This window comes from Clytia hemisphaerica, unplaced genomic scaffold (assembly GCF_902728285.1).
Source record: "Clytia hemisphaerica strain Z4C2 unplaced genomic scaffold, Clytia hemisphaerica genome assembly, whole genome shotgun sequence".
In the NCBI taxonomy this organism is placed as follows: Eukaryota; Metazoa; Cnidaria; class Hydrozoa; order Leptothecata; family Clytiidae; genus Clytia; species Clytia hemisphaerica.
In genome coordinates this window covers 295,942-322,976 of record NW_027103309.1, presented here as the reverse complement: position 1 = coordinate 322,976, position 27,035 = coordinate 295,942, and the positions used below count along the sequence as shown (strand labels likewise).

The 27,035-nt window shown below is 34.2% G+C and overlaps 1 protein-coding gene and 1 long non-coding RNA gene across 3 annotated transcripts; one reads left to right on the top strand and one right to left on the bottom strand.

Moving 5' to 3' along the window:
• The first annotated feature begins 234 nt into the window (after positions 1 to 234).
• On the top strand, positions 235 to 27,035 carry LOC136812789 (uncharacterized). Of its 2 annotated transcripts, XR_010847395.1 has the most exons (4): positions 244 to 286; positions 12,218 to 12,352; positions 16,046 to 16,093; positions 25,692 to 27,035. It is a non-coding gene; the product is annotated as an uncharacterized lncRNA (long non-coding RNA). The 2 variants fall into 2 exon arrangements; XR_010847397.1 differs by lacking the exon at positions 12,218 to 12,352 and having other exon boundaries at positions 235 to 286.
• LOC136812778 (uncharacterized) lies at positions 1,267 to 3,286 on the bottom strand. Its single transcript, XM_067069305.1, has 2 exons — positions 2,389 to 3,286; positions 1,267 to 2,137 (listed from the first exon to the last, which is right to left on the bottom strand). The coding sequence occupies exons 1-2, from the start codon at positions 2,618 to 2,620 to the stop codon at positions 1,458 to 1,460; spliced, it is 912 nt and encodes a 303-aa protein (XP_066925406.1). The 5' UTR covers positions 2,621 to 3,286; the 3' UTR covers positions 1,267 to 1,457.

The window sequence follows — 27,035 nt, the reverse complement described above, 5'->3', positions numbered from 1 at the left end:
GCGGTTTACGGGGAAAAATAGTGGCGGTAGAGTTTGGAACAAACAAATTGGTATCGTCTAAACTGTAAACACCTCATATTATAAAAGCAAATTCAATAAAACTAGAAAAATTTCAAAGTGTTTATCTGATTCCGTGTACCCCCGTCTTTAAAAGCAGAGAAGACAAACGCTTAAAACGCCTTGCACAGGCGGCGCTATATGGGTTATTTGGGTCCCTCACGGGCGGCGTTCGAAAAACGAAAGCAAAACAAAAACAACATGGCGGAAGCTCACGTGAGAGAAAGAGGTGAGGAATTGGCTAAATCTTTCAACTTTATAAACAAAAAATTATGATGAAAAATGTGAATATCAACACTTTCTGAACAGTCTAAAGTCTACTTTTTTCAAGGCTCGCAGTTGGCAGTAAACTTGTGAAATAAAATCCCTCAAAATTTTTCTATTTTTTTTGCTCCTGCTCTGTGGTGGTGCTCTATATATGTCTCAAACTGTCAAAGTTTTGTTAAATAAAATACAAATGCTCTGTTTTCCGAAGAATCTGTAGCTAAGTGGGTAAGTGGCCAAGTAAAAAAAACAAGGCTACTGTGTATAAGTCTAGTAAAAGTAAGTCTAAAGAGCTGACTAATATTTCTTTTTAAAATTCATTTTTCAACTATCCAGAGTTTATACTGGTCTTTTTCTGCTCAAGACCAAGAGTGGTGTGTTTCTCCTGGTTTCTCTGGGAATGAGGGAGATGTATACCCTAATTTTTTCCTCCATCAGAATTATTAAAAGGCAAAAAGAAGTTGAGCAACAGCTTCTGGACTATGATTATTTATTCTCTAAAAACCATGAAGCGTATAATTTTTTTAAAGATTTTGCCAATTATATATATAATAACCATTTCTTTTTCATGCGTAGAGTTAAAATAAAAAAATATAACTTCGAACTTTCAAAAGAAACTTTGATATAAATTATATAATGAACTTTTTTAAACCGTCACCGTGCATGATAACTAAAGCAAGCATACTGTGTGTCAAAAGATCTTTAACTCACCTATTTTTAAATGACAAATTGATTTAAAATTTGATTGAACGAATGTTATAAAAGTACAGCCCTATTTTTTCACTTTGCTGCCAAACTATTTTCCCTCTGCTTTTTTCCTCTAAAATTCTGGTCCTCAATTTGTTTAAAGTTGTCATTTCATTTGTTTTGTTTTTGTTGCGCACTTGTTTTACTTTCGTTTTTTAAAAGTATTTAATTTCAAGATTCTGTAAAGTACACTGGAAATATATTAGGAAGCGAAATTAAAAGATAGGGCTGTTGACGATATACTTGTTATTATAAAACAATTTGGTTCCCATGGAGAGATATAATTTTTGTTTATAAAATCCACTTATATGTTGAAGCATTATACCTTTTATCCTACGTATATATCATTTATAATCTTGATTTAATGTCATCCGAAAGTTTTCAAATTCTTATTTTGAAAAAACACCACTTTTCAATTTCAAATCTTTACTCTCCAGATACTGTGATACTTCGATTTTATATAAATGTCCTTCTTCACTTGCATATTCAACCTTTATCCAATCATTCATCATATCATAATCCTGCACAAATGCAACAAACCAGCCAGACTTCCAACCTTGATCTTTCTTCCAACGAACAGCTACTTTTGCTCCTATTTCAAAAAAAGCTTCATATTCATCAGAGATTGATGTATTCACTGGCGATATGTTGACTGAAGGAGAAATTTCGTTGTCATCTGGGCGAAGGGATGCTTGAATATCTTCTTTCAAGGGTTTTAAGATGCTAGCCATTGATAACTTTGTAATGTTAGGTGGTAACTCAATTTTACTCTCAGTGTAAATGGGATAAGCACTTGCCATTGCCCTTGGACTTTTACTGCTCAAAATGGATTGTGTTGGGGTTGAATGTCTCCTTTTCCTTGACGGAGGTAGTACAACATTGAGAGACCTTTGGTGGCTCATTATGCTTTCTGCAACCTCGATTAATTTTGAGAGTGATAGCTTCTTTTCTTTGTTGATCACATGTTTTCTACCACTCCTGAGTAGACATACATCCAATACTAATTGGTCTTTGTTTTTTTGTGTGGGCAAGTTGTGATGTTGCAGAATTGTCTTAAGAGAGGCAATACCTAAATTAAAAAAGAAATTAATGAAAAATATTATTTTAAGCGCAAAACGTGTGCTTAGATGTATCAGCAAAAAGATTATCAGGAAGTCTCAAAAAGTTTCCATCAATTTTATTGGTACTTCCTTTTTTATATACAATGGTAAGGAAACAAGAAACACATTTTTATTGTTAAATAGTATATATCAAAGGGGGGGTTTAATGATCATTAAAAATTGAATTGTTGGTAAAATTGCTCTTATTTCGAATACTCACCAAGATCTCTTACTTGAGATGATAGGACTGGGATTTTTGATAAGTCTCCATTGTATTGAAATGAAGTAGACGTTTTGAACTGCTTGGTATCAATTCCCTCGTGTTGAAGGAGGGCTAAGGCTATGTCAACTTTTGTAGTTCCATTGACATTGATTTTATTCTCTGTGCACATCTTGGCCAGCTCATTTTTTGTTTTCTTGTAAAGTTTTTGGTTTTTCAGCTCGTGTCTCATTATTTCTACATTGACATCTTCTTTTGTTTGGGCCTTTTTGTTTTGAAAAAATTGTTGGGTTTCATCTAAGGGGAGCCTGCAAAGAAATCAAAAGAGAATATGATTACACAACTTTTATAGCACATTATTTAAGCTAAAATTTGAGAACAAACCAGGCTTAACACTAAGCATACTCAAGATTAAGATGCTAAAAGCTTATGCCAATTTTTCTTTCTTTAGGAAAACTTGTGGTGAGTGTAAAATATCTAAAAAATGCAGCTTCACAGTGTAAAAAATTACTACATCAATTTTTAGACCAGTATTCATTTTACTGCTACTTTTAAAGCCAGACGATCTCAATTGAACGGAATCAACGATCGAACCAGTCAAACCCAATCGAATGCAATCGACCGATTGAAATTCGATTGTCGAACACAATCGAATCTCAATCGAATATTACCGCAATTTTCAGATTCGATTGATATCCGATTGCGTTCGATTGATGTTCGATTGCGTTCGATCGTCGATTCATTGACCCCCGGGTTGTTCATCGCATAATTTCTATGGGAAATCGAAAGTAATTTCATTCGGCTTGTGATGTTTGAGAGCTTGGATGTTGGGAAGCTGCAAGAATAAAGCCAGACGATCTCAATCGAACGGAATCAACGATCGAACCAGTCGAACAACAATTGAACCAATCGAATATTACCCAGAACTGTGACGTTCGATTGAGATTCGATTACGTTCGACAATCAAATTTCAATCGGTCGATTGCGTTCGATTTGGTTCGACTGGTTCGATCGTCGATTCTGTTCGATTGAGATCGTCTGGTTAAAGTTAAAGACATTAGTTGTTAATAGTTCTGTCTTATTTACCAAGAAGTAAACTTAAGGAGTTTTGTAGACATGGTATTATAACAGAGAAAAAGCAAGTAAATATCTCTCTTTGTTTACTCAGCAAAAACGAGAGAAAATCCCTGCTTGATAAGGAAAAGGTATTATGTTAAAGTACAAAACCTTTAATTCTTTTTTGCTGATAGGGACAAAAGACTTAAAATAACTAAAAAAACAACTTTGCTTATAAAGTAAATCAGAAAAATTTGAATGTTGTATAATAAACATACCATGCAAGAAAGGAAATCGCTTTGATGGAGTCTTCGGACAAATTTAAAGGATAGTACAATACATCAAATGCCATGTCCAAGATGTCTGTTGGCAAGAATAGCGATGGTGTGTCATCCCAAACCCCATCTGCCAATTCTTCTCTTGCTTCTGGTGTCATGTAGTGTAGCTCTCCTTTTGTTTCAAACCATCTTACATAGTCCGGAATCGGTTGCTTTGGATTGAAATTTTCTGATGTTGTTGTTATGAACGTATATTTGTCTTTCCATGAGTTTTGGATCTCCATGTAGTCATCGTAATAGGAACCTTTGAAACTTTCATCGAGACCCCAAGATAGGCAAAGATCCCTTGTAAATGGCGATCTTACAATTTCATAAGAGTCTGTGAACTGCATTTTGTTTGACTCTGACATACCAAGGAATGATTTCAATTTATCTTCATCATTGAAGACCATGTCTTTTTTGGTTGAACCTCTCTCACAAGAAACTGACAGGTTTCCAAAGCTGGCTGTCCTTATGCATTGTATCACCTCTTCAGCCATGGCCTCCATGTTTTCTCGATGCTCCTTTGTGTTAGGCTTGTTTGTGCTGTTTATGGTTGTACTTGAAAATGGGCCATGGCGGGAAAGAGCCTTGTTTTCTTCAGCATGAACCCTCTCAACAAAGTTTCTTTTGCTGTGATACTCAGCATAGGAAACTTGACATGCACTGTCAAGTTTCATAAATCTCCTCAGTCTCACCAGGAGCATCTGAATGAGTGGGCTTGATGGTTGCTCACCTGGACCATTATCCACTATATTCACAAGATGTTGCTTCAATTCGTTGTTTTGGTTTCTGAAGATGTTGGATAGTTCTGGCATCATCATAAGTTCAAAAATCTCATTCATGCAGCGGAATGAGGTAGAAGGCTCATAGAAACTCAAATTAATCAAAACAGCTGCTTTTCCTAAAAAGTCAAATGATGAAAGAAAATGCTGAAAAGAATGGATATGGACAATTCAACGATGTCTGTGCTCATGATAAAGAGCCATGACAAATAATCTATATCTCATTGAATTTACTATACAATAGAAATAAAGAATAACAAGTGCAACGGCTTTTCTGATACATTTTAAAAAGGAAGGAATTTTGATGGGAATTTTAATTTAATAAAACGCCATTAAAAAAAGGAAAAACCTGTTTTAAAGCCTGAAATAGCACACATTTGGGGGAATAAATAAAGCAACTTAAATTTAGTGGGGATTTAATTTGGTGGATGACGGAAATTGGGGTGAACTTAATTTGGCGGATTTTGACCAAATCCGCCAAATTTTCTTCCCGCCAAAATTTCTTCCTTTAAGGTATTCCTCATTAGAAATCAAAAGAATCAATAAAACAATCTAAACAATAAGAATCAGAGTACAGTAGTATTTTAGAAATAAGAACCTAGTAAACAACTGGATATCAATTTATTGTGATTTGTTCATTGAAGTGAAGCTATATACCTGATCTAACAATTGAATTGGTACCAATATTGAGACTTTCATCAAGAAATAAGTGTGTCATTGGAGTGACAGCGTTTCTTCTGCTCTGATCCCATTCATGATCAAGTAGAGTTCCTAAAAATGATCAAAGCACAATACAATTATTTGTATCCATTTAGGGGGTTCAATATTTTTTCAACTGTTGCAGAATTTCATTTCTGCAAATTTTGAATCATTTCTTTTTCAAATCTGATTAGATCTAAAGATAAAAAGTTTTTTGATGCATTGTGCAAGAGGGAGTCTGATCCCCTTCTTAAATGATCCCCCTCTAGACTTCCCCTCAACTTTTAAAAATCTTTTTCCTTTAAGGTTCTTGGGCTTTTTGATTTTGGAAAATAACACTGTGTAACACTCAAATACCAGACTCAAATTGCCTGCAAACAGGAAAGTACTTTGTAAATTGAGCAAATTTTCTCATTTAAATTACAAAAATATAGAGAAAAACTCAATCATGGTAAGAAAAAGAAGACTTCATAACGATCAACCTTCCAAAGGGATCCCCCTTTCTTGTTATCCCCCCTTTTTGAGGAGGATTTCCAAATCCCCTTCTTTGTTTTTTTTGGAAGTTGTCATCCCCCTTCTTAAGAAAGCAGGGTTTGAACTATGATGTAATTTATGTTTTGAAGAAACCCAACAAAGAAAATCATTAGGATCATTTTGAATCCAATGACAAATATATTTTTTATGAAAATCATGGAAACCTTGAATGCATTATAAAACTATAAGGACAATCAGTCACACTAGCCTCCAGCCAAAATGCGTATTAAAGATTTTAAGAGAGCACTATATCATTTGCTTGACTCGCAAGCAAAAAAATTTGCCACAGAACTTCTAAAGGGAATCATGAAAAAATATACCGACGCTTTCTAAATGAGTTTAACATTTTCAAAAACTATGAGAAATTACCTAAAATTTGAGCCATAGATGAAAAAGTTTGAGCCAAGCCAACCTTGAAAACTATAATTTGAAGCACAACTTCCTAAGAAAAGGATCTAGACAGAACGCACCGGATAGGCTATTTCCTGGAAATTTTGCCAGACCTCAAACACTGACCCATTTACATGTACGGAATTACTTTTACTTTAGCGTATAAACAAGACCTAAAAATGGAAGCACTGTCTCAGGAATTGAATGACAAAATCTAGTGTGTTGATTCCGGCTGCTGCAATTTTGTCTCTTTTCAAGTTTTGATTAATTGTTTTGGGATCTTGAACTTGATTCATGTAACTCTCATCCTTGTTGTTGCAAATATATCCTGTAGATGATTGATATTTGTTTTTTTCTGAAAGCTCAATTTCCTATTGGCACTAACTGAAAGAGGAGAGCACAATGAAAAAATTTTACCTTCTCTTTTTTTCCAAGTTTTGCCAATCCTTTGGACTGGTGAGATGTCAGCACAAACAATACTTTTAGCGTCTTTTGAATCAAAGATAGTTTCATTTGGTGATGATGCAATTATAGTATTTATATTGGATGATGTCCAATGAAGGTTTGGGGATGGTTTTTCAACACCTATCCTTGGGGGTGCGTGCAAAGAAATCCGGGCATTGATGTTTTTTCCATCGTGATGTCGTTTTGCTTGATGGGTTCCTGCTTTGTAATTTTGGGTGTAGTTGTAGCAACATGATAGGGAAATGTTAAAGCTGTTAGGTGCCAGTGCAAGCAGGACTTCTCGAGCCTTGGCCATTATAATGGAATTACTCTTGGCTTTGTAAAGCACATCATCAGATAGTCTTGGATGGCTCTCCATACCATTGGCACCAAATACGCCTTCTAGGACCATTGCCAATTCTGGGAATTTGTCAGACTTCAATTGGGCTCCTCGTCCTTCAGCAATAACCTTCATTTCTTTGAACTTTAATTGTGTCAGCCTTCTTTGCTGATATGCGTGCTGGTTTTTTACTTTAGGGTTCGTTTCCTTCAATACAGCTGATTCCAATTTTCTGAATTTGTTGACATTGGCCCGCAATGACATTTTGCAATTTCTAACTGCTGATCTACTCTGTTTCCCCTGTATATGTGACGCAAAACGGATACTTGTAACCTCAGCAAGTACCCCCTTTAGTAAATCTTTGTCTCTTTTTGTGTCCATCATCTTAATAACGTCGCTATAGATATCTCCAATTTTGTTAGCAACATGTTCAGTAAATGAATCTTCCCTTCCAGATTTGTCAAATATTTTCTTCACAGCTTCTAGAGTCTCTTTGAGCTTAGCTTCAAACATGTATGCGTGCTTCCCTAGAATATAAAAACAGATACTTGTGATTAATACTAGTTTGCAGTTTGAGTAGTGCTGCTAAAGCAAGAGAGGAATTCTTATCTCTTAATTTTTTTTACAGCAATTAGCTAGAAAATACTCTTGATGTAATTAGTTTAAATTATCTGTTAATCTCATAAAGGATCAAGCATTCTGTTTGAGGGACATGATTTTAGGAAAGAATTTTGTTAAATCTTGTCCAGATATAATTGGCTTTTGATAGGATTTGAATTAGGATACGATTCTGTGCTCCTTGAAAAGATATTCAAGACAGGAATATCATTATATATAATATTCTTTTTACAAACAACAAAATTGCTCAGCCGTGAAAATTACTACAAGCAAGTTTTCCCTTTAGCCTAAACCTGAAACTAATAAAGCAACAAAAAAATTCCAAAAAAGTTATATTTTGGTATTACAGTATTTGACATCAAACAGCATTTCAGAGATATCTTTAACCCTATTCGGCCTATGGGGGGGGGGGCTGTTTCCATTCAGGGGTGAAACTATTGTTAATAGCTTCTGAAATAATAGAGCTTTTGGCATGAAATTTTCTGTAAATTCTTAACTTTTATTTAGCTTCAATATAAAAAAAACATAAATATAAAAAATGACACCTAAAAATTTTCACACCTTGAGCATGATGACATTTCTGACAGTAAGGTGTCACAAAAGTTGACACCTTTCCGATACAAACTTATTTTTTATGTCAAATATATTTTTAAACCGTAATTTATTGAATATTAAGGATATAATCAGATATAATAAGCATTTTTTTTCTTAAGCCTTGTTATATTACAATGGCCATTCAAAAGAACAAAGGAAATTTTCGGTTTTTGCTCACTTTGGACATGATGAGTGATGCATCGAAAAAGTTTTTTGTCAAAAGTTACCTTATACGACAACGGTCATTTGTGCCAAATTTCATCCAAAAAGACCAACTAGATCAAAAGTTGAGAGGTGGTACAGGAACAGCCCACCCCCCAGTTTTGAACCGCCCCTAAAAGCCTAGTATTAATAGGGTTAATACATAGTAATATCAGGTGTTTTGAGTATAAAAAAGGGTAATATATCATTTTGGATATTTTGCTTCAAAATCTATAAATGAATAAGTGAAGAGGTGATTCAATCAGATCTACAAGATATGCAATATTTTCATGCTTACCTATATAAATATGATGTATTGGTAAATGTTTTTGTAAGGTTTCGAACAATGCTCCAGACATCATCTTTTTGTTTGCATCCAAATTCTTGTACCCTCTATAAAATTCAACAACATCTTGCGATTTTACCAATGGTCCGTTGTCAACAATAAATAATCCGGTAGCAGCTACAGCTCTCAGGTGGTCGGTATTAGCAGATGTTTTCAATGAAGCTGAAGTTTCGGCAAGAGAAAGGAAGATTTCCTCGGTTTCATCTTTAGATTTATTGTCCCGGTTCCAATTAGATATCTTATTTTTTCCTTCTTTGGCATACCATTGTGTTGTTAAAGCAAGAGGAAGTTCATCGCTGTGCTGACGTATCAACGCTGATCCAAATGATGTCTTATCTGTGAAGTGTGACTCAAATGATGTCGGAACTGTGAACTGTGATTCAGACAATGACGGAACTGTGGACTGTGATTCAGGCGATGCCGGAACTGAGAACTGTGATTCAGACATTGGAAAAACTGTGAAGAATGATTCAGACAATGGCGGAACTTTGACGTGTGATTCAGACAGTTCTGGAACTGTGAACTGTGATTCGGACGATGACAGAACTCTAGCATGTGATTTAAACAATGATTGAACTGTGATGTGTGATTCAGATGATGCTGGAACTGATTCAGACATTGGAGGAACTGTGAAGTGTGATTCAGACGATGCTGAAACTGTGGACTGTGATTCAGACAGTGCTGGAACTGTGAACTGTGATTCGGAGGATGACAGAACTGTAGCATGTGATTTAAACAATGATTGAACTGCGATGTGTGATTCAGACGATGCTGGAACTGTGGACTGTGATTCAGATAGTGCTGGAACTGTGGACTGTGATTCAGACAGTGATGGAACTGTGGACTGTGATTCAGACAGTGCTGAAACTGTGGACTGTGATTCAGACAGTGCTGGAACTGTGGACTGTGATTCAGACAGTGCTGGAACTGTGGACTGTGATTCAGACAGTGATGGAACTGTGAAGTGTGATTCAGAGGATGTCAGAACTGTGAAGTGTGATTCAGACGATGCTGAAACTGTGGAATGTGATTCAGACAGTGCTGGAACTGTAAACTGTGAATCAGACGATGGCGGAAATGTAGCATGTGATTTAAACAATGACGGAACTGTGATGTGTGATTCAGACGATGCCAGAACTGAGAACTGTGATTCAGACATTGGCAATACTGTTAAGTGTGATTCAGACAATGACGGAACTGTGAAGTGTGATTCAGACGATGGCGGAACTGTAGCATGTGATTTAAACAATGACGGAACTGTGATGTGTGATTCAGACGATGCTGGAACTGTAGCATGTGATTTAAACAATGACGGAACTGTGATGTGTGATTCAGACGATGTTGGAACTGTTAACTGTGATGCAGACGATGTCGGAACTGTAAACTGTGATTCAGACGATGTTGGAACTGTGAACTGTGAACTGTGATTTGATTTGTTTTCTGCAGATTGTGATTCCTTTGATGATCGATATTTCTTCAATTGTTGTTTGTTTGAATTTCCAAGAAATGTTTTTCTGCGTTTTTTTGAATTGAAAAAACTTTCAAGGTTATTAGCAGGTGTATCACTGTTCTTAAGTTGTTCAATCAAAGGAACAAAATGATCTGGTAGAAATTCTGACATTTGATTCCATCCTGAAATTTTGGTCCATAAAACTCTGAGTATTCTTGGGTTCTGATGCGATAAATGTTTTCTTGGATAATAAATGTTTTGCATGATTGGTAGCAGTCGAAATCTATGATCTGGATATATGGATTCTATTGGCATGCCTAGTACGTTTGTCAATCCGATCAGAGCCAGTAGACTGCAGTATTTTCCATTCTTTGAGTTACTGGCAATTTCTGTTTTCAAAGCCTTTACAAAACCTTCTTTTTCGCAAATCTTAACTGATTTGTTGCTGAAAAAGGCCACCTCGTAAAGTCCCTCTAAAGTATATTCCTTTCTACCATTGAGTGTTTTTATTTTCATAGAATTGATTTGTGGATGGCACAAGTAGTATTCAAAGTTCTTGACAAGCTCAAAACAAGTTCGAATACGGAGCTCAGTTGCAAAATTTTCTGTTCCATTCAGCAAAATACTGATTGAATTGTATAAACAATTTCCATCTCCAGTTGATTTGATACAATGATATTGATTTCCATGCGGTTCTATGAATAGAAAAGTATTTCCATTTTCAGTTTAGTTTGCAATAATGATACCATGCCATTTTTTATGCCCTTTACAAAAGCGTCTGTTTATCAGACGCTGCCCCTCTTGAAATTACTAAAATATTGATAAAAACAGCCTTTCTACTAGTAGAAAAACACTGGAAAAAGTGTCCTTTTTGGCCACCAACGGCCAATATGACCTAGATACTCTCATAAAATTTGGATTAAAACCTGCTACAAGAAATCTGGTCCATTCTCTTTACAACATTATTAAATTCAATAAAAAAAATTTGAATGCCTTAATTTTGCAGATTTTAGACTTTTTTGCCGCAAATTCAAGTTGCTGCAAATTTTTTTCAAATACTAAAAATGGTTAGATGATTTACAGAATGGCTGTAATTTTTCTCAAGTCTAAAATCTGCAAAATTAAGAACTGCAAAATATGTCAAATCAGTGCATTGGGAAAATTAATTTCACTAAACAAATAGAACTTCTCCTTTGAAAATACAGGATGTCAAAATTTTCCTTTGAGAATACAAAAAGTGGCATTAAAATACAAAATTTTTTGAAAATCATAGAAGTTGCTTCAGAATTTCCTTTGAAGGTACTAAAATACAATTTAGTACTCCCATTGAAAGTACAGGAAATGGTATCAACTGTTCAGAATATCAGTGACATCAAAATTTTCCTTGGAAAATACAAAACACATATTAAAGTATTCCTTTGAAAGCACAGGAAATGGTATCAAAATTTTCCTTTCAGAATGTAAATGGTATTCAAATTTTCCTTCACAGATACAAAAAATGATATGAAAATTTTCCTTGGAAAATACAAAAACACATTTGTAAATCCCTTTGAAAGTATGAAAACAGTTCAGAATGAAGTGACATTAAAATTTTCCTTTAAAAATACATAAGCACATCAAAATTTTTCTTTCACAAATACAAGAAATGACATCAAAATTTTCCTTTGAAAAGACATACCACATTAGAGACAATTATCCTTTGGAAATTTGAGAAGCGGCATCAAAAAGTGCAAAAAGTGTCCAAAAGTTTTCATTCAAAAATACACAAACAAAATTGCATCAATTTCTTCCTTGGATTATTGGTGAAATTAGTCCAATGTTTGCTTTGATACAAAAATCTAAATTAGCATTTTCTCTATAAATTACACAGAATGGCCCAATGGGTTTCCTTCATAAATGCAAGGATAATGCAACAAAATGACACGACGCTAAAATATATACTTTGGAGACAAAAGATTTGCATAACTAGGTTCGATTGGTTATGTTTCAAACTACCTCGCCGATAACATAGAAAGTCTCACCTGGTAATATTCTTGTTGCTTTTGAATCTTTTAGATGATTCTGGAGGTTTGGCTCATTCATTGCTATGATTTTCAATCGAAACTGATCATCATCAAACCCGTCAGCCATATCGGAGCATACTGTGAAGAACGCTTCAACATCACTTGATACTATTGATAATGTTTTAAGGTAGCTTTGCATTCTTTGATAGTTTTTCACTTTTCTCTACAAATGAAATGAACATAAATGAAAAGATTTAAACGAAACTGATTGCCACCTTTTGAAATATGCACGAACATGAAAGTTTAGCTAGAATTATCAGCAATTTTTAAAACAGAAATACATCAATGTTTTTCAAAGTTAGATTTTCAGGCTTACAAAGGAATAATTTTAAAATTTTATTAGTTTTCTACATCTTTCATAAAAATTTTACACAACACCTGAAAAACTAAAATATTTTTCAATAAATAACACAAAAAAAAACTTGTTGAACGTATGATAAATTTTTCTGGAAAATCACAAGACTCTTGTATTTTTGCAGAATAAAAAATAACTTTGACATGACTTTAAAGGAAAGCCTTTCGAAACTTTAAAAAAATGTCTGTAGCGTCCATCAAAATTTGAAAAATTGTTGAAAAATACAAAAATATGCTTTTCGCCCATTTAAAGCTTAAAGTTTTTAAGCAACCTTACAGGCAACTTTGGGTGTGGGTTTTGAAAAATCTTAAGTAACTCCAGGTCTGAACCGAAAATTGGAGTGATTGGAGCTCATAAAAGAATGTGTACTATACTTGTAATGTAAGCAAACTCAATATAAACAGACCTTAAGAAAGAATTAGTTATCACCATCAATAAAATCTTCCAGAATTTTGTTTTCTTCTCCCTCTGACAAATGTGTTATTGTCAATAATTCTTCACTGTGGTTTTTTTGTTCATCTGCAACAATTTTCTTTTGTACTGGGCGTAAGCTCTTTCTTAATGTCTCTTGTGCTTTTTTTAGTTCGCAAAACTTTCCATCCAAATCTTCTTGGAGATTTGCCATTTTTTTCTTTATGGCAGCTCTTTCGATTCGTTTTGCTTGTTTGCATTCTTCATCGGCTTCTCTGATTTGACCATTGGTGTCAACAACTTCTTTCATTGCTATCTTCATTCGGTCTTGATTTCGTCGTATGGTTTTCACATTAGGCTTCTCACCCTCATCGTACATTGACTCGATTTTCGATTCGACCCTCGTCACTTCCTCTTCCATTATTGTTGTCTTCTTCAGTACCCATTCTGTGTTTGCAATGCCATGAATTGCGTTCTTAGTCCAATTTGAATGAGAACTTGAAGAGCACAATTCATCAACCTTATCATTCCAAAATGTTCTGTATGCTTTTTGACTTGGATCACCCTCAATTTCGGATTCAGAATAAATTTTACATCCCTTAATCAAAGCGGAGCTCCATCGTGATTTTTCTAATGGTTTTACAAAAGTTTGTTGTTTTTTATTTGAGGAGGTATCTTTTGTCAGCCAGTTATTCAAGTTTTTTTTCGATTTTTTCTGTGTTTGGTATTTTTCAGTTGAATTCCGTTTTCCGAAGAAAGGATGGGTTGGCTCTGCTTCGGAATGATTCAAGTCGGCTCTTGGTATTATGACGTTTTTGTTGTCCAATGAGTTTGGAGTATCGTAGAGATTCGGAGTGTGCTGTGTTTTTATGGTCTCTGGGTTGATTTTCTTAATGGTTGGTGTCTGTGGGCTGTCCTCAGTGGCTGGTGTCTGAAGGTTATTCTTAAAGGTTGGTGTTTGAGAACTTTCCAGGAAAATCGACGTCGGTTGGCAATTTAAGGGTTCGTTTGGGGATCCGAGAGAAAAAGTACTACTACGCTTTGTTTCAGCTTCGGATGATTTGTAGTTTATACAGTATGACATTAAGTTCATTAGTTTGTAGTTCGTTTCTTTTGCTATCATTTTGATGTGAAATCTTTCCTCCTGTCTTTTTGATAATGGGATTCCATCAAACATAAGTAAAAAATCTAAAGGAACGTTCTCTTCAATTTGATCAAGGATCTCGTACCTCAGAGCTTTGACTGGTTGGTCCAAAAATGTCTCTGGTACAACGATAAACCCCGAATCAGTTTCATTCTTCATGTCTTTTAATGTGATTATGATTTCCATGTTGTCAAAGACCGTTGTATTTTTTTGAAATATCGATTTTGGTAAGAGCTATGAAATGCTAAGATCGATTAAATTGATTTAAATCAATCAAAGTTGATTAACATAACAATTGAGTTTACATTTATCGGCTTTGAATTAATCGAATTGATTACCAATCGAAGTTCGGCATAAAAATGCACTAGATTTATCCCGATGATGAAAGTAATTCAAAATACATGTTTTTTTTATAAACATATAAAAATCCAAAAGCAGGCTCAGGGATGCTTAGGTCAAGAGCTTGAAAAGGCTGAAAAAATGCTTGAAGGATGCTTTATATCCTAAAATAGGTTTTTGGAGGATGCTTACGAAGATAAGTAAATCAGGCTCAAGCAAAAAGACGGAAGTATTCACACAAAAGCACACTGAAAAACCAAACTATCTCTACTAAAAATGAACTTTTATATTTTTCGTATGAATGAGGTAATGCTTAGCATATGCTTAAATTTTCCCATAATCTGAGCCTGGATATGCTTATTAAAGTGCAATGCTTACAAAAAACATGTTTGAAGTTAACAATATAAAATTTGAGATCGATTGATTGAAGTTTCAAGATGAAAACAAAAGAATCGATCCATTGTTATGGATTCGGACCATGCATGTAAGCAGATTTCTTTCTTGGATTTTGGGTGGTATGCAGGGCGTATCGAAAATTTCGTGGAAATTGAGAAAAGCAATCAAAGTCGAGATAATCGAAAGTGCTAAAAAATGCATTTCGTTATCGCTATCAAACTCGGAACCCTTTATACACTTACAGCCATAATAAGCAGAGGGTGAAACTTTTTTATCCCTTCCTTTATAAATCTACAATGAAAATAACTGCATTAAATTTGGGTAAATCGATTGGAAGATAGAATTCTTTTTGTAGGTAGGAAGGAAGGTACGCTCAAAAGTTAGTAGTAAGATCAGGAAAACAACTAGCCTAGATATCCAGACCGTAAACTATTTCACAGTCTATTTTGTTATATTTTTGTAGCTTGTTTACTGTCTAGTCTACCTAGATCGTTTGCATCCAAATCTGAGGATGCAAACGATAGTTGGTTGGCTTTTTATTGTTGTTTTAGGCAGTTTTGATAGTCTTTAGAGAATTTATTGATGTTTAATGTTAAATTGATTATGTGCATATTTTGCTTGCCTGCCTGGGTTTCCAAAGTTTTGAGCTTAGGGTTCACTCTCAGACATTATCAAACAAGCTGTATCAGGCTGTTCTAGGTGCACCAGAATCTATAATTTTAGAATTTTGTATGTTGAGGTACACGTTTTTTTTTATAAGTATAGGGTAAGTCTTTGTGAGCCTCATTATGCTTAGCAAAATGAATTTTTTGAGCCTTGAATATGCTTATGCTATGCTTATGTAATGGTGCGATTCACACATCATGCATGTTTTTTTTTTAATTTGGGAGATTAAATGCTTTGAAATTTTATAAACTGAAGCTCAGCGTATGCTTAGGCAATGCTTAAGTTTTTCCAAGATTTGACCCTGGATATGCTTATAAGCGTTATGCTTATAAAAAAAGTGTAATGTTTGTTTTTCTAAAATTTTGTGTCTGGACACGCAAGCTGTTAATTTCGACTTTGATAAAAGAAATTTTGACAAGGTTCAGTAAACTTCAGTAAACCTAAAACACAAATCTCGACAAAATTATTAATTAACAATATCTTAATCGGGATCTTAATTTTCTTTTTAGTTCGCTCATGTTTGGAAAGTAATGATGATAAAGAACCCAGATGAACAGGTAAAACAGTGTTTGTATATTTTGACAAGCGCCCGAGGTAGTGAATTGTGTCACTTCGTAGGGTACCCCTTAGATCAGGGCAAATTTTTGATATTATGCTAATAGGGTGTAGAATTTACAAAAGAAAAATTGCCTCTCGAATCTCCTTCAATTTTCGAATGAATCGATTTTTAATCAATCGATCAAACTTATCAAAGGGGGCCCTATAAATTAACTTTTTCGAAGTTTGAAAGGTGAAAATTAGGCCGGTAGAAATACACTTAGCTAATTATTGATCTTATACACTTTTTTTTTATAAGAACCAGTAAATTTTTGTTGAGGCTCGCGGGCTGTTCTTATTTTTTTGGCAAATTTGGGGGTATTTTTGGGTTTGAACCCTAATTTCATTAATTTGGCCCTTATTTTACCTAAAACTCAGCAACTCCAGGCTCAGGATTGTTCTTAAATTGTTCTTATTTTTTGGCATTTTTGAGCCTCATTGTTCTTATAAAATTGTTCTTATAAAAAAAAAAGTGTCAGGAAATCTTTTATTTTTGCTGTCACTTTTACTTCAGAATTTTTGGCACTTTCGATACTTTCGATACTTCCATGAAGTTTGAAAATCAAATAAAAAATATATGCTTCAATCTAGTCCAGCATGCTAGACGACTTTTTTATAAAAAGTATATTGAGTTAACTTAAAGGGAAACACAAATATAGACTTATTTATTCAAACAATATTCTTAAAATTTTCGTATTATCATATTACACCTACATTATTGTATTACACGTATTATAAACGACTCCAGTCTAGCTTCAATCAGATTCAGCACGAAAAGTAGATAAAGAAAACGGGGTTACTCGTGAAATTTCGACCACCATGACGTCAGCATGTTGTTGAGCACAGTTTAAAAAAAAAATCAACATTAGGCGAATGATAAAAAATGTTTTGTTTCCGGAATGCGGGTGAAGGAAAAAAGTTATCATGCGGCCGGCCGGAAAATAATTTTTTTTTGCTATTTTTGATAACCCATGGCTCATTGAAATAGAGTTTAAGAATAACTTTTATGTATAAACACAACATAAATTATGCCCTAAATTACAACAAGTACGGACTACTAACGAACGAAAGTTTGCGGCCGGGTCAGAAAAAAAAAAAATTTCACCCGGCCGGTTTCCGGAAACAAGAATTTTTTTTTGTTTCGCCTTACAGCTGGATAGCCCTGAATTAGTAGTATAAATAATGGTATTGTTTGTTAACTTTAGATGTCTAGATCTCGAGATATTTTGATTTAAATATTGAAAAGTATCGATTCTTTTTGCTGAGTCAGCAGTTTTTTAGCACATTTTCCTTAAACATGAATTCTCTTGATATAGACGCCAAAACGTAACAAACCACACCATTTTTGGAAACTTCTAACTCAGGGCTATCTAGCTGTGAGAAAGATTTTTTTTATGCTCCCAGTAAAATACTGACGTCGTCGAAAAACGCCCGAAATGTTGATTTTTGGTCCTACCTGAGGTCCTATAAATTAACCCGTGTTAGTTAGCTCGTTTATTCGTTTACAGAAGAGAGATAATTCTGACCAAGTTCGTGATTTTTTGCCCAAAGAAGCATAACTATAAACCCTCGAATGTGAGGGAACCCGATTTTCGGAAAAAAGATTTTTTTGGGTATATTTCAGCCAAAAACGGCTAAAAAAAGGGTTTTTTGGACTTTCTGAAATATTGGGTCTTGATTTTTTCTAATTAATCTTTATCCATAAGAATCACTATTTATAAGCTTAGTTCAATGTTCCTAACCAAATTACTCAAATTTTAGATGAGATAGTTGTGTGGTCACATCTAATTTTAAGAAAAGTTTAAAGAGAAGGGATTTCCCTTTAACAACGCAATTGTCTCTTTAAATTCTGTGGGAGTAATCAGAATAAAAAAATAGATCGATTGAAGCAGGAAAAATCAAATAAACATTTTACAAAGTAAATATTGGAGTTCGACACAATAAAGCTAATCAGAAAACAAAAGAAAATTAGCCGGTCCAGAGCACGTTTTGAAATCTAAAATGAATTCTCCGAGGAAACCCCTCAACTCGTTTAAAGAACAATACGCAAAAAATAAATAAGAATAGCTTTGATTTATATGACTGCTCTTTTGCCGAGTCTAATTTATTTTTTTAATTTATTTTATGTTTCTTATACAAAAAGATTCTCTTTGGTTTTCTATTGTTTTAAAAAGGGTTTCCCCTGGGGTTTCCTCAGTGGTCTCATCTTTATTTGAACGTCGACTTTAACCCTATTAGCCCCGGGGGGGGGGGTGTTTTACACCACGCACGTGCTTTTTGCTTAATAACTCCTGGAAAATTTTTAAAACACCCTGAAATTTTCTGACAATTGATTAAAATATATAAGACGGAATTCTGCCTGATTTTAAGTTTGAACGCCCACTACTTTTTGCCTAAATCGCTACCAGGTGCCTAATTGGAGGTGACGTCATCAAGTTTCAGATGACGTCACCGACTTGAATATTTTTCTGTGAGTTGCTATCATGGTATAGGACATTCGTACCAAGCTTCATGCACACAGCACCTCTAGATAAAAAATTATCAAGCGTGGTGTAAAACACCCCACCCCCTGGGGCTGGACGAGCCAAAAAAGCTTGGGGCTAAAGATAGTTAAAGGAAGGGTGTACTAGTGAATTAAATGACCTGAAAAAAACTCTTAACAATCTTTCAACACCTGTCCTCTTTTATTTTGAGTGAGGGAAAAATTTCATTTCACTTAATTATAAGCACATACGGAAAGAAAAGAAAGAGAGAGATTTTTTAATATGTTTGTTTTAAGGTACGTGAATAAAATCCTCTCATATCTCTGGCATCCCAAGGAGACAATATGAAATTTTGCATGACACTGCTTTGATAAATACACAATTCCCTTATGCAAAAACTTTTTAAATCAAAGCCAAATGTTTCTACAAAGCTGTTTTTAAAACTGATGTTTTGATTTAAAAAAGTTTTTGCATAAGGGAATTGTGTACTCCACTGTTTTTGTTTTGATTTTTCAGTAGTACACACCTCCTCACTTGAGGTGCAATTCTTCCCAAATAAAGTCGAACTAAGGAATTTTTAAGGAACTGCTCAGGCTGAGAATAAGAAAACAAGTTTTAAGAAACAGTAAGAGATGATTATCCAAACTTAGCAGCTATGTAAATAAGGAACTCGATAAGAAACTTCGAGGCTGAAATTCTCTGTAAAAATAAGGAACTCCAGGCTCAGAGCAAAGTTAAGGTTCCTTATAAAAAAAAACGTGTAAACCTTGAGTGCCTTAATTTTTTTCCACCAAAGTTTTCCCCGATAAGCTAGCGATCATCGCCGAAAGGAGTGGCGAGATAGATGAGAACCCCATACACCCACCATACCTTTTAAGAAAACTTTACCTGACCTGACTAAACTAACTACTTGTAGTGTTTTCCATTTCCAAGCCCTTCGCGCATCCGTCCACAAGAAGAATTTTTTTTCAAGTGAAACGTGGTGGCTTCTCTTCTCCAGATTTATTAGCTTAGAGGTTTGGAACTAGACTTCCAGGAGAAAAATTCGTCGCGAAAAGTTTCTTCACCTAGACTTCAGTTGATACCGACAGCCGAAAAGGAAAAAAAATACTTTTCTGATTGATAATGACTTGTTAGTTTCCGTTTTGGTTCTTTTCTGAAAATGTAAAAAAAGTCCATATTTTCGTGACTATTTTCTTGGTTTTTGAGGGGTTGTTTTCAGTATTCCGACGACTTTTAATTCCCACCATTATCCTATCATTGGTCAATCGTCTGGTTCTCACCTATAATTGTTATAGGAAACTTAATTTTTTAAGAAACAGTGGAAAAGATTTTGATAACAATTCTTTTCTTATATATTGTCTTTTGAATAGCCGAAAAGGGCTTTAAAAATCATGTTCAACGTTCAACCCTTACTATTATACATAAGACCTGTTGAAAAATTCCCCTATGTTGCTATGGTTGCAAAAAATCTGACGCTAGTTTGATCGAAAACATGAAATATCAAGCATATATTAAGCGAAGGGAAAGTCCCTTTCAATCAAAAAAGAGAGAAAAAGAAAGTTGAATATCTCAATAAATAAAAGAGCTTTTTACATAATTATTTTTTTGTTCGCCTGTATTGGCTGTATTTTTTCTGCTCTTCAATCTTCGCTTTACTTTCGTAAGACTTTCTTAAGCAATGATTGGTTGATTTGAAGACCAATCATTGTCGTAGAAATTTTAAAACATTCTCTCTGGCAAATTTTCGACATTGCATTTCTTGGCCAAATTTCTTTGCTAATAAATTACAAATCCATAGTTTTCATCGCCTTTTATATCTAGACCGTGCTTAGTGCATTACTAAGATTTCAGAATAAAAAAATAAAAAAAGCTCTGACACTCTGATTCCTTTTCTAGATGTATGTAACGAAGCTTGGAAGCCCTCAGTTTTTCTGCTTTCCGGCAAAATTGCAGGCTCGGAATTTGGGGGGATTCAAAATCACAAAAGACCTATTCCACGTGATTGAGCTTTTAAAACTGAGCAAAAATGTATAACATCGAAACCCCGACTTTTCTAGAACAAAAAATATGGGTGATTTTGTGGCCCAAAAACGCCATGTTTCTGACATGAAAAGGATCTTACTCGTGTGAGCGCTTTTGACGAGGTTTTCAACGCAACTAAAAAGCTTGGTTTTGGATAATTCTCGCCGATTATATAGTAAAAATAATAGAATTCGTTACACGTTTTTTTCTTTATTAGAACCCAGTTAAGAACATTCAGAGTGAAATTCGTCGAAAATTAAGAACATCGTAAGAACATGCCCAGCCTCAATTTGAAAAAAAATGACAAAAAACTGCAATTTTTTCCTCTTTTCAAGCAGTTTTAACCGAACTTAGGGATGGATTTTCTATAATCGAGAGTCAATATTGTCCAAATTTTACCAATTTTAGGTGCCCTTTATTTTGCATGATCTTGTCGATTTAGAGTAGTCTGAGAAATTAAGAACTTATTTAAGAACATTTTAGGCTGAAAATTGATGAGAAAATAGGCACATCCAGGCTCAGCCAAATTCTAGGTGTTCTAATAAAAAAAACGTGTATGTGAGAAACTGAGGAGATTTTCATCTTACTTCCCTTTAATTTAGATTTCTGCTGGTTGCGAATCTTAGTAATTCTAGAAGAAATATTTTTTTCTGTTGAAAAGTATTTTAAAAAGTGGTTTATTCTAACACATACACGTTTTTTTTTTTATTAGAACCTAGTTTATAAGAACATAAAGGCTGAAATTCGTCAAAAAATTAAGAACATCTTAAGAACATGCCCAGCCTCAGTTTGGAAAAAAATGACAAGAAACTACAGTGTTTTCCTCTTTTTAAGCAGTTTTAACCGAATTTAGGGGTGGATCGTCAAAAGTCGAGAGTCAAATATTTTCCAAATTTTGCCAAATTTAAGTGCTCTTTATTTTGTATCATATTGTCGATTTAGAGTAGTCTGAAAAATTAAGAACGCATTTAAGAACATTTTAGGCTGAAAATTGATGAGAAAATAGGCACATCCAGGCTCAGCCAAATTTTAGGTGTTCTAATAAAAAAAAAAACGTGTACATGCATTCTACTCGACCTACATAAAACAGGCCAATCATAGAACGATTAAATAAATAAAAGATCAATACAGTAGGATTCCATTCTTTTTGTATACACGCTTTTTTTTAAGAATATACTTTATAAGAGTATTCATGATGAAATTGACCAAAAAATCCATAGAATTTGGCTACTAAACCTAAGAATTTATTACTAGCATTTTTTTAACTGTAATTTGCAAATTATCCCCCACTAGAGTTCAACACTTTTACAAAAATCCCATTTTATGCTTTAGATGTATGTATTACATGTTAAATCTAATTTGAATTTGGATGCTAACCTCAGAATATCCATGATGAAATAAAAAGAGAGCCAGACAAAATGACCGAGGCATACGTGGGAGTGTTTTTCAATAAATGCACTTTATAATATAAGGTGGACTTTAAATAAAACATAGTCCGTATAAGAAACCCCGGTCTGTTTTTTTATCGCCAGGTTTCCAGGCTCAGCACAGAACCATTAGGGGAAACAATAACTATATATATTCAAAACTTTTTTCAAACCGTATGTTGCGTGATATATTTTTTCTTATTGTTTGTTCAGAAATGAATGGCAAAGAAAAAAAGGGAAAGTACCGCGAAATATTCCTTTCTTGTCTAGTGGTCCTTTTTCATGTCTCATAATAATGAGTGACAAGCGAAAATACCCTTTCTTTGTGTGCTGCTTTTTTTCTCTACGAGACAGTTTCTCTTTCGAAATAAAATTTGCAATACCCCTCTCCATAGACATGTCCTCTCCTAGCCCTCGGCTTGAATTCAAGAAATTTACGAAATGAATACCAAATCTTGGAAAATCTTCTTTGTCAAACTTTCTGCAACTATTTTTTTCTTTTGAATCGGATGTATTTTTTGTGTCATTATTTTATCCATTGGTCTGACCCTAATGAAATATTTCGATTCAAGATTTTTCTTTTGGCAATTTGGAATCACACCCTGACCTTAACTGGTAATGACCCAATAACGACAAAAAACGAGAAAAAACGACAATTAAGAACGACATTTGCATAACGTAGATCAGTACACGTTTTTTTTTTTATAAGAACGTCAAAAATTTTCGAAGCCTTCGGATGTTCTTAGTTTTTTGGATTTGAAGCCTAAAAATGTTCTTAAAATGTTCTTATTTTCAGCATTTTTTCAGCATTTTGATGTAATTTCTTAAGAAAATGCATGTTTTTAAGTCTCCAAAGCCTTAGAATGTTCTTAGAATGTTCTTAAACATTTGGGCCTCGAAGCCTTATGTTCTTATATAGTTTGTTCTTATAAAAAAAAAACGTGTACTGACGTAGATGTAGTAATTTTTGCCTTGGATAACAAAATATTTTTATTGTCCTGGGAATTCGAAAAAACGATCATGTTTTTTGCCGAGTTTTTTTTTTGCAACTTAGTAAACATCTTTTTAAATTCAAAATTATACTATTAGCGAACTTTTGACATCGATTTTTTCAAAATCGAGCGGGACGGCACAGTCAATGTTGGCCGCTGCCAGACAAAATATGGAACTCGTAAATAATAAAAGAGCTCCAATCAATCGATCAAGCGACTTTTTTAGGACAAAAGAATTCGGACTGTTTTGTTGTCTGACTAGAAAATATCGGACTAGTGTCATGTCAGAGATAAGCTTTTTTTCAGAGTGGTCGGCAGCGTAAAAATAGAGGGCAACGAATGAAATCTATTACATGCTTTTTTATAAGAATACACTTTATAAGAATGTCCATGATGAAAATGGCCAAAAAATTAAGAATAATGCTAAGAATATTTCCATCATCATGGAATTTTGCTACTCGAGCTAAGAATGCCAATTTTAGAGCATTTTCAATTATAAATTGTTAATTACCCCCGGGTAAGGCTCACTCCATTCACAAAAATGCCATTTTATGCTTAGGACGTATGTACTAAATGTTAAATCTAGTATGAATTATGATCCATATCTAAGAATGCTGTAAGAATATTTTAGGATGATTTTCCCAAAAAAGTTAAGAATATCCATGATGAAATGGATTTACAGAGGCCCCCCAGTGGTTGGCGTGATGGCGTGATCAAGGGTTTTTTACGGCGTGATGGCGTGAAAATTAAAAAAAATTGGCGTGATGGTGTGAAATCGAGTCGTGGCGTGAACCGTTTCGTAATAGACTTTCGCTGTAATACAATTCGAGGTCATTTTAGCCAATCTAGAGGGCCTATTTTTGAAAATTTTCTCCTTCCGATCTGATCAAAGAGACCGACGTCTATAATTTTTCCTTTTATATGTTGCGTGCATCCTAATATTATTGTCGGACAAATAAAGTTTCAGAAAAGACATATGAATTTGAAAACCAGTTGCGTCTGATGTCGGAGTTATTTATTTAACTGGGTTGAATTTTATTAATTGGTCTAAAAGTATACATAAAAAATCAAAACTAGGTCTACAAAGCGAAAAAAAAATTAAAAACCTTTCACACGCGTAAACGAGGGGAGAATCCCAGGAGCAAAATATGAAAAAGTCTTAATTTGAGGAGCCTATTTAGTACAATTTAAGTTTTCCTCCAGACACTTCAGTAAAAATATTGAAGCAGTTCCAGAAGTTTAACGTTAAAAAAGCTTTCTGCTAGGTTTTTCCCTGGGCTATTATTACATCAAGAACATGGAAAATGTCCTTGAATTTGCTGAAACTTATTACTGCCATGTATATAACATAAACTGTAGCATAAATAATTTTCGATCGAAATTCGGGCGTCAAAGTCTGATTTTCAGGCGTGATCGTGAAAATGAGATTTTTCAGGAGTGATGGCGTGAAATTTCGAAAAATTTGGGGTCGCTGGGGGGGGCTCATTTACACCATTCTTATAAAGCGTGTAGCTCTTGGTGGCCAGCAATCTTTGTTCACGGCTGAATTTCTATATCCCTTTTTGAGAATGGTAAATCAAAAATAAATTTGTGTTCTAGCGTGGTATTATTTTAAAGGGTTGTTAGCTCCAAACGTTCGATTGTTCGAAAACATTCTCTTTCAATTTCTCGGGTTTCCTTTGGAATATATATTTTGTGGACGTGTTTAAAAGTGGATGAACATATTGTTCAATGTAGCCTTAGCTTGAAATTTTGAAATTTTGTCGAAAAAGGAGGTCAATAGTTTCTAAACTAGAGCTGGTTTTATGTCGTTTCAAATATCAGAAGTCTTCAACTTTTTGAAGCTAGATTCTCAGAGTGTTTGTTCGTTTTTATTTATGTTTGTCCATATCTTTGGGGCAGCATAGAGGGTTGAAAGATTGGTCTACGGAGCTGAAATTTGACACTTTTAATTGGTTAAGTTTGTTGTTTTTTTTGAAAATGAAGATGAAAAAATAAACATTTTTTCGGCTGGGCCAAAAATATAGAATTGATATTTTTTTAAATGTTTGAACTTCGGTGACTCCAAATTACTCAGTTTTCCCCTGTAGACGATTAGAGATACTCTGGATTTTTTTTCTGATTATGAAAATCATCATAAATAGATTCGAAATAAGTTAGTTACGTTATGTGGCAATTCCCAATTTTCCATAATGGCGGATTTTAGATTTTTAACCTTTTTTAACCCTTGACAGTAGATGGGAAGAATTTTCTTCGACTTCGAACCTAGACATTATATACCAATCGATCACAAATTTTATGCTGATGACTAGTAATCACATGAAATTTCTGTATATAATATGTCTAGGTTTAAGGTCAAAAAATTTTTTAGCTCATGTGACGAAAAAAAAATTTGAATCCGCCATTATGGATTTTGAACTTCCTGTAGATTTAATTATGTAATTGTTTTTTTCTTTTTGCATTTTATTACTTAGGTTGCAGTCATCACCCTCGAAAATTTCACGTAAACCAAGCAAACTAATGAAAAGTTATTTCATCCTTTAAGATATTTCAACTTCTAAACAGCGGAAAGTAACGTGGAAAGAATTGGTTGACATGACACTTTATGTTATATGTACATCTTTATTTCAGAGAAACAGATGAAATGCTCTCGCTTCAATGACAACCTTCAATTACAGCAGCTGACAAACACTGGGATGTGTACCTCGCAGCTCACATCCGCTATGATATGCCAACGACTTACAAACGCCACATAGAGGATCTAGAGATAATTAACCATATTCAGTTAGCAGTTAGTAAATTTTGGATAAAAATCCCATAGTGCTTATAACTGATTTGTTTTGATTAAATTGGTGGATTATGACGTCACGTATCAAGTCCATGGCAATTATTACATTCCAATTAGTTTGACACGCCTTTAAAAGTAGCATAGCTCAGAGTTATTTCACTTTTACTTGGAGTCAAGAACGTTTGGGATAGTCTTTGGACAATAGTATTGTAAGAATTTCTTGTACATATTTTTCTACTATTTATGTGGTATTTTTCTCCCATTTTTAAGCTTTCGAAACGTACGCTATTTCTTTTCTGGACATTGACAATTTCACTACTAAAGGCCGGTGTCAACTTTCGTGCGAAGCGCGCGATTGATTTTTTCTTAACCGTTTTTGCCTGAAGAAAAGATTACGCCATAAAAAAGTTTCGAACGAACAAAAAAAAGTTGAAGGAAGTTCAACTTTTTTCAACCGTTACGTCAATTTTGACCAATGGAATTGCTTCTTTTTTTAATCAACCAATCACGTTACAAATAACGTGAAAAGTTTCATGCGCTTCGCGCGAAAGTGGACACCGGCCTTTATAGGGTTTATACATACTTTATTTTTTTTCCTTAATTTGTGTTTTAGCTTGAACTCATTGCGCAAATCAAAGATTGATCCCGAATAACTTTATCTTTTATCATAGAAATTGTGAATTAATCGGATTTGCTTTATTTTCATGATAAAACTATTGCTCGGCCCGTCACAATATCCAATATATGATTCGGTTTTCTTGGAGCACTGTAGTTATAAATACATCTGTTTAACCCAATAAATGCCCATCAGTCCTTAATTTCAAATTTTTGAATATTTTCCGATTGCGAACTGTTTTTTATTCGGGCAGGGTCACGGTGCTCCTACTTTCAGCCCTACCGGTACAGGGCTAAAAAAATCACCCGATTTCATATGATACCAATGGCACTGACTGTTATGTTTATCCACCCGTATTACTTCGAATAAACGCCCCTCCTAGAAGTCTCAAAATGAGATTATTCAAACTAGAACAAGACGACTTAAAGTCGAAAATTTCGCATAATATTTGAACATAAACGATCAGCATTATGCATTATATATTTTGAATGAAGCGTTACACAAAAAATACACATTGTATTACAGGTCGTAAATACCCTGTTTTCTTATGAAAAATCTCAATCCATTAAGA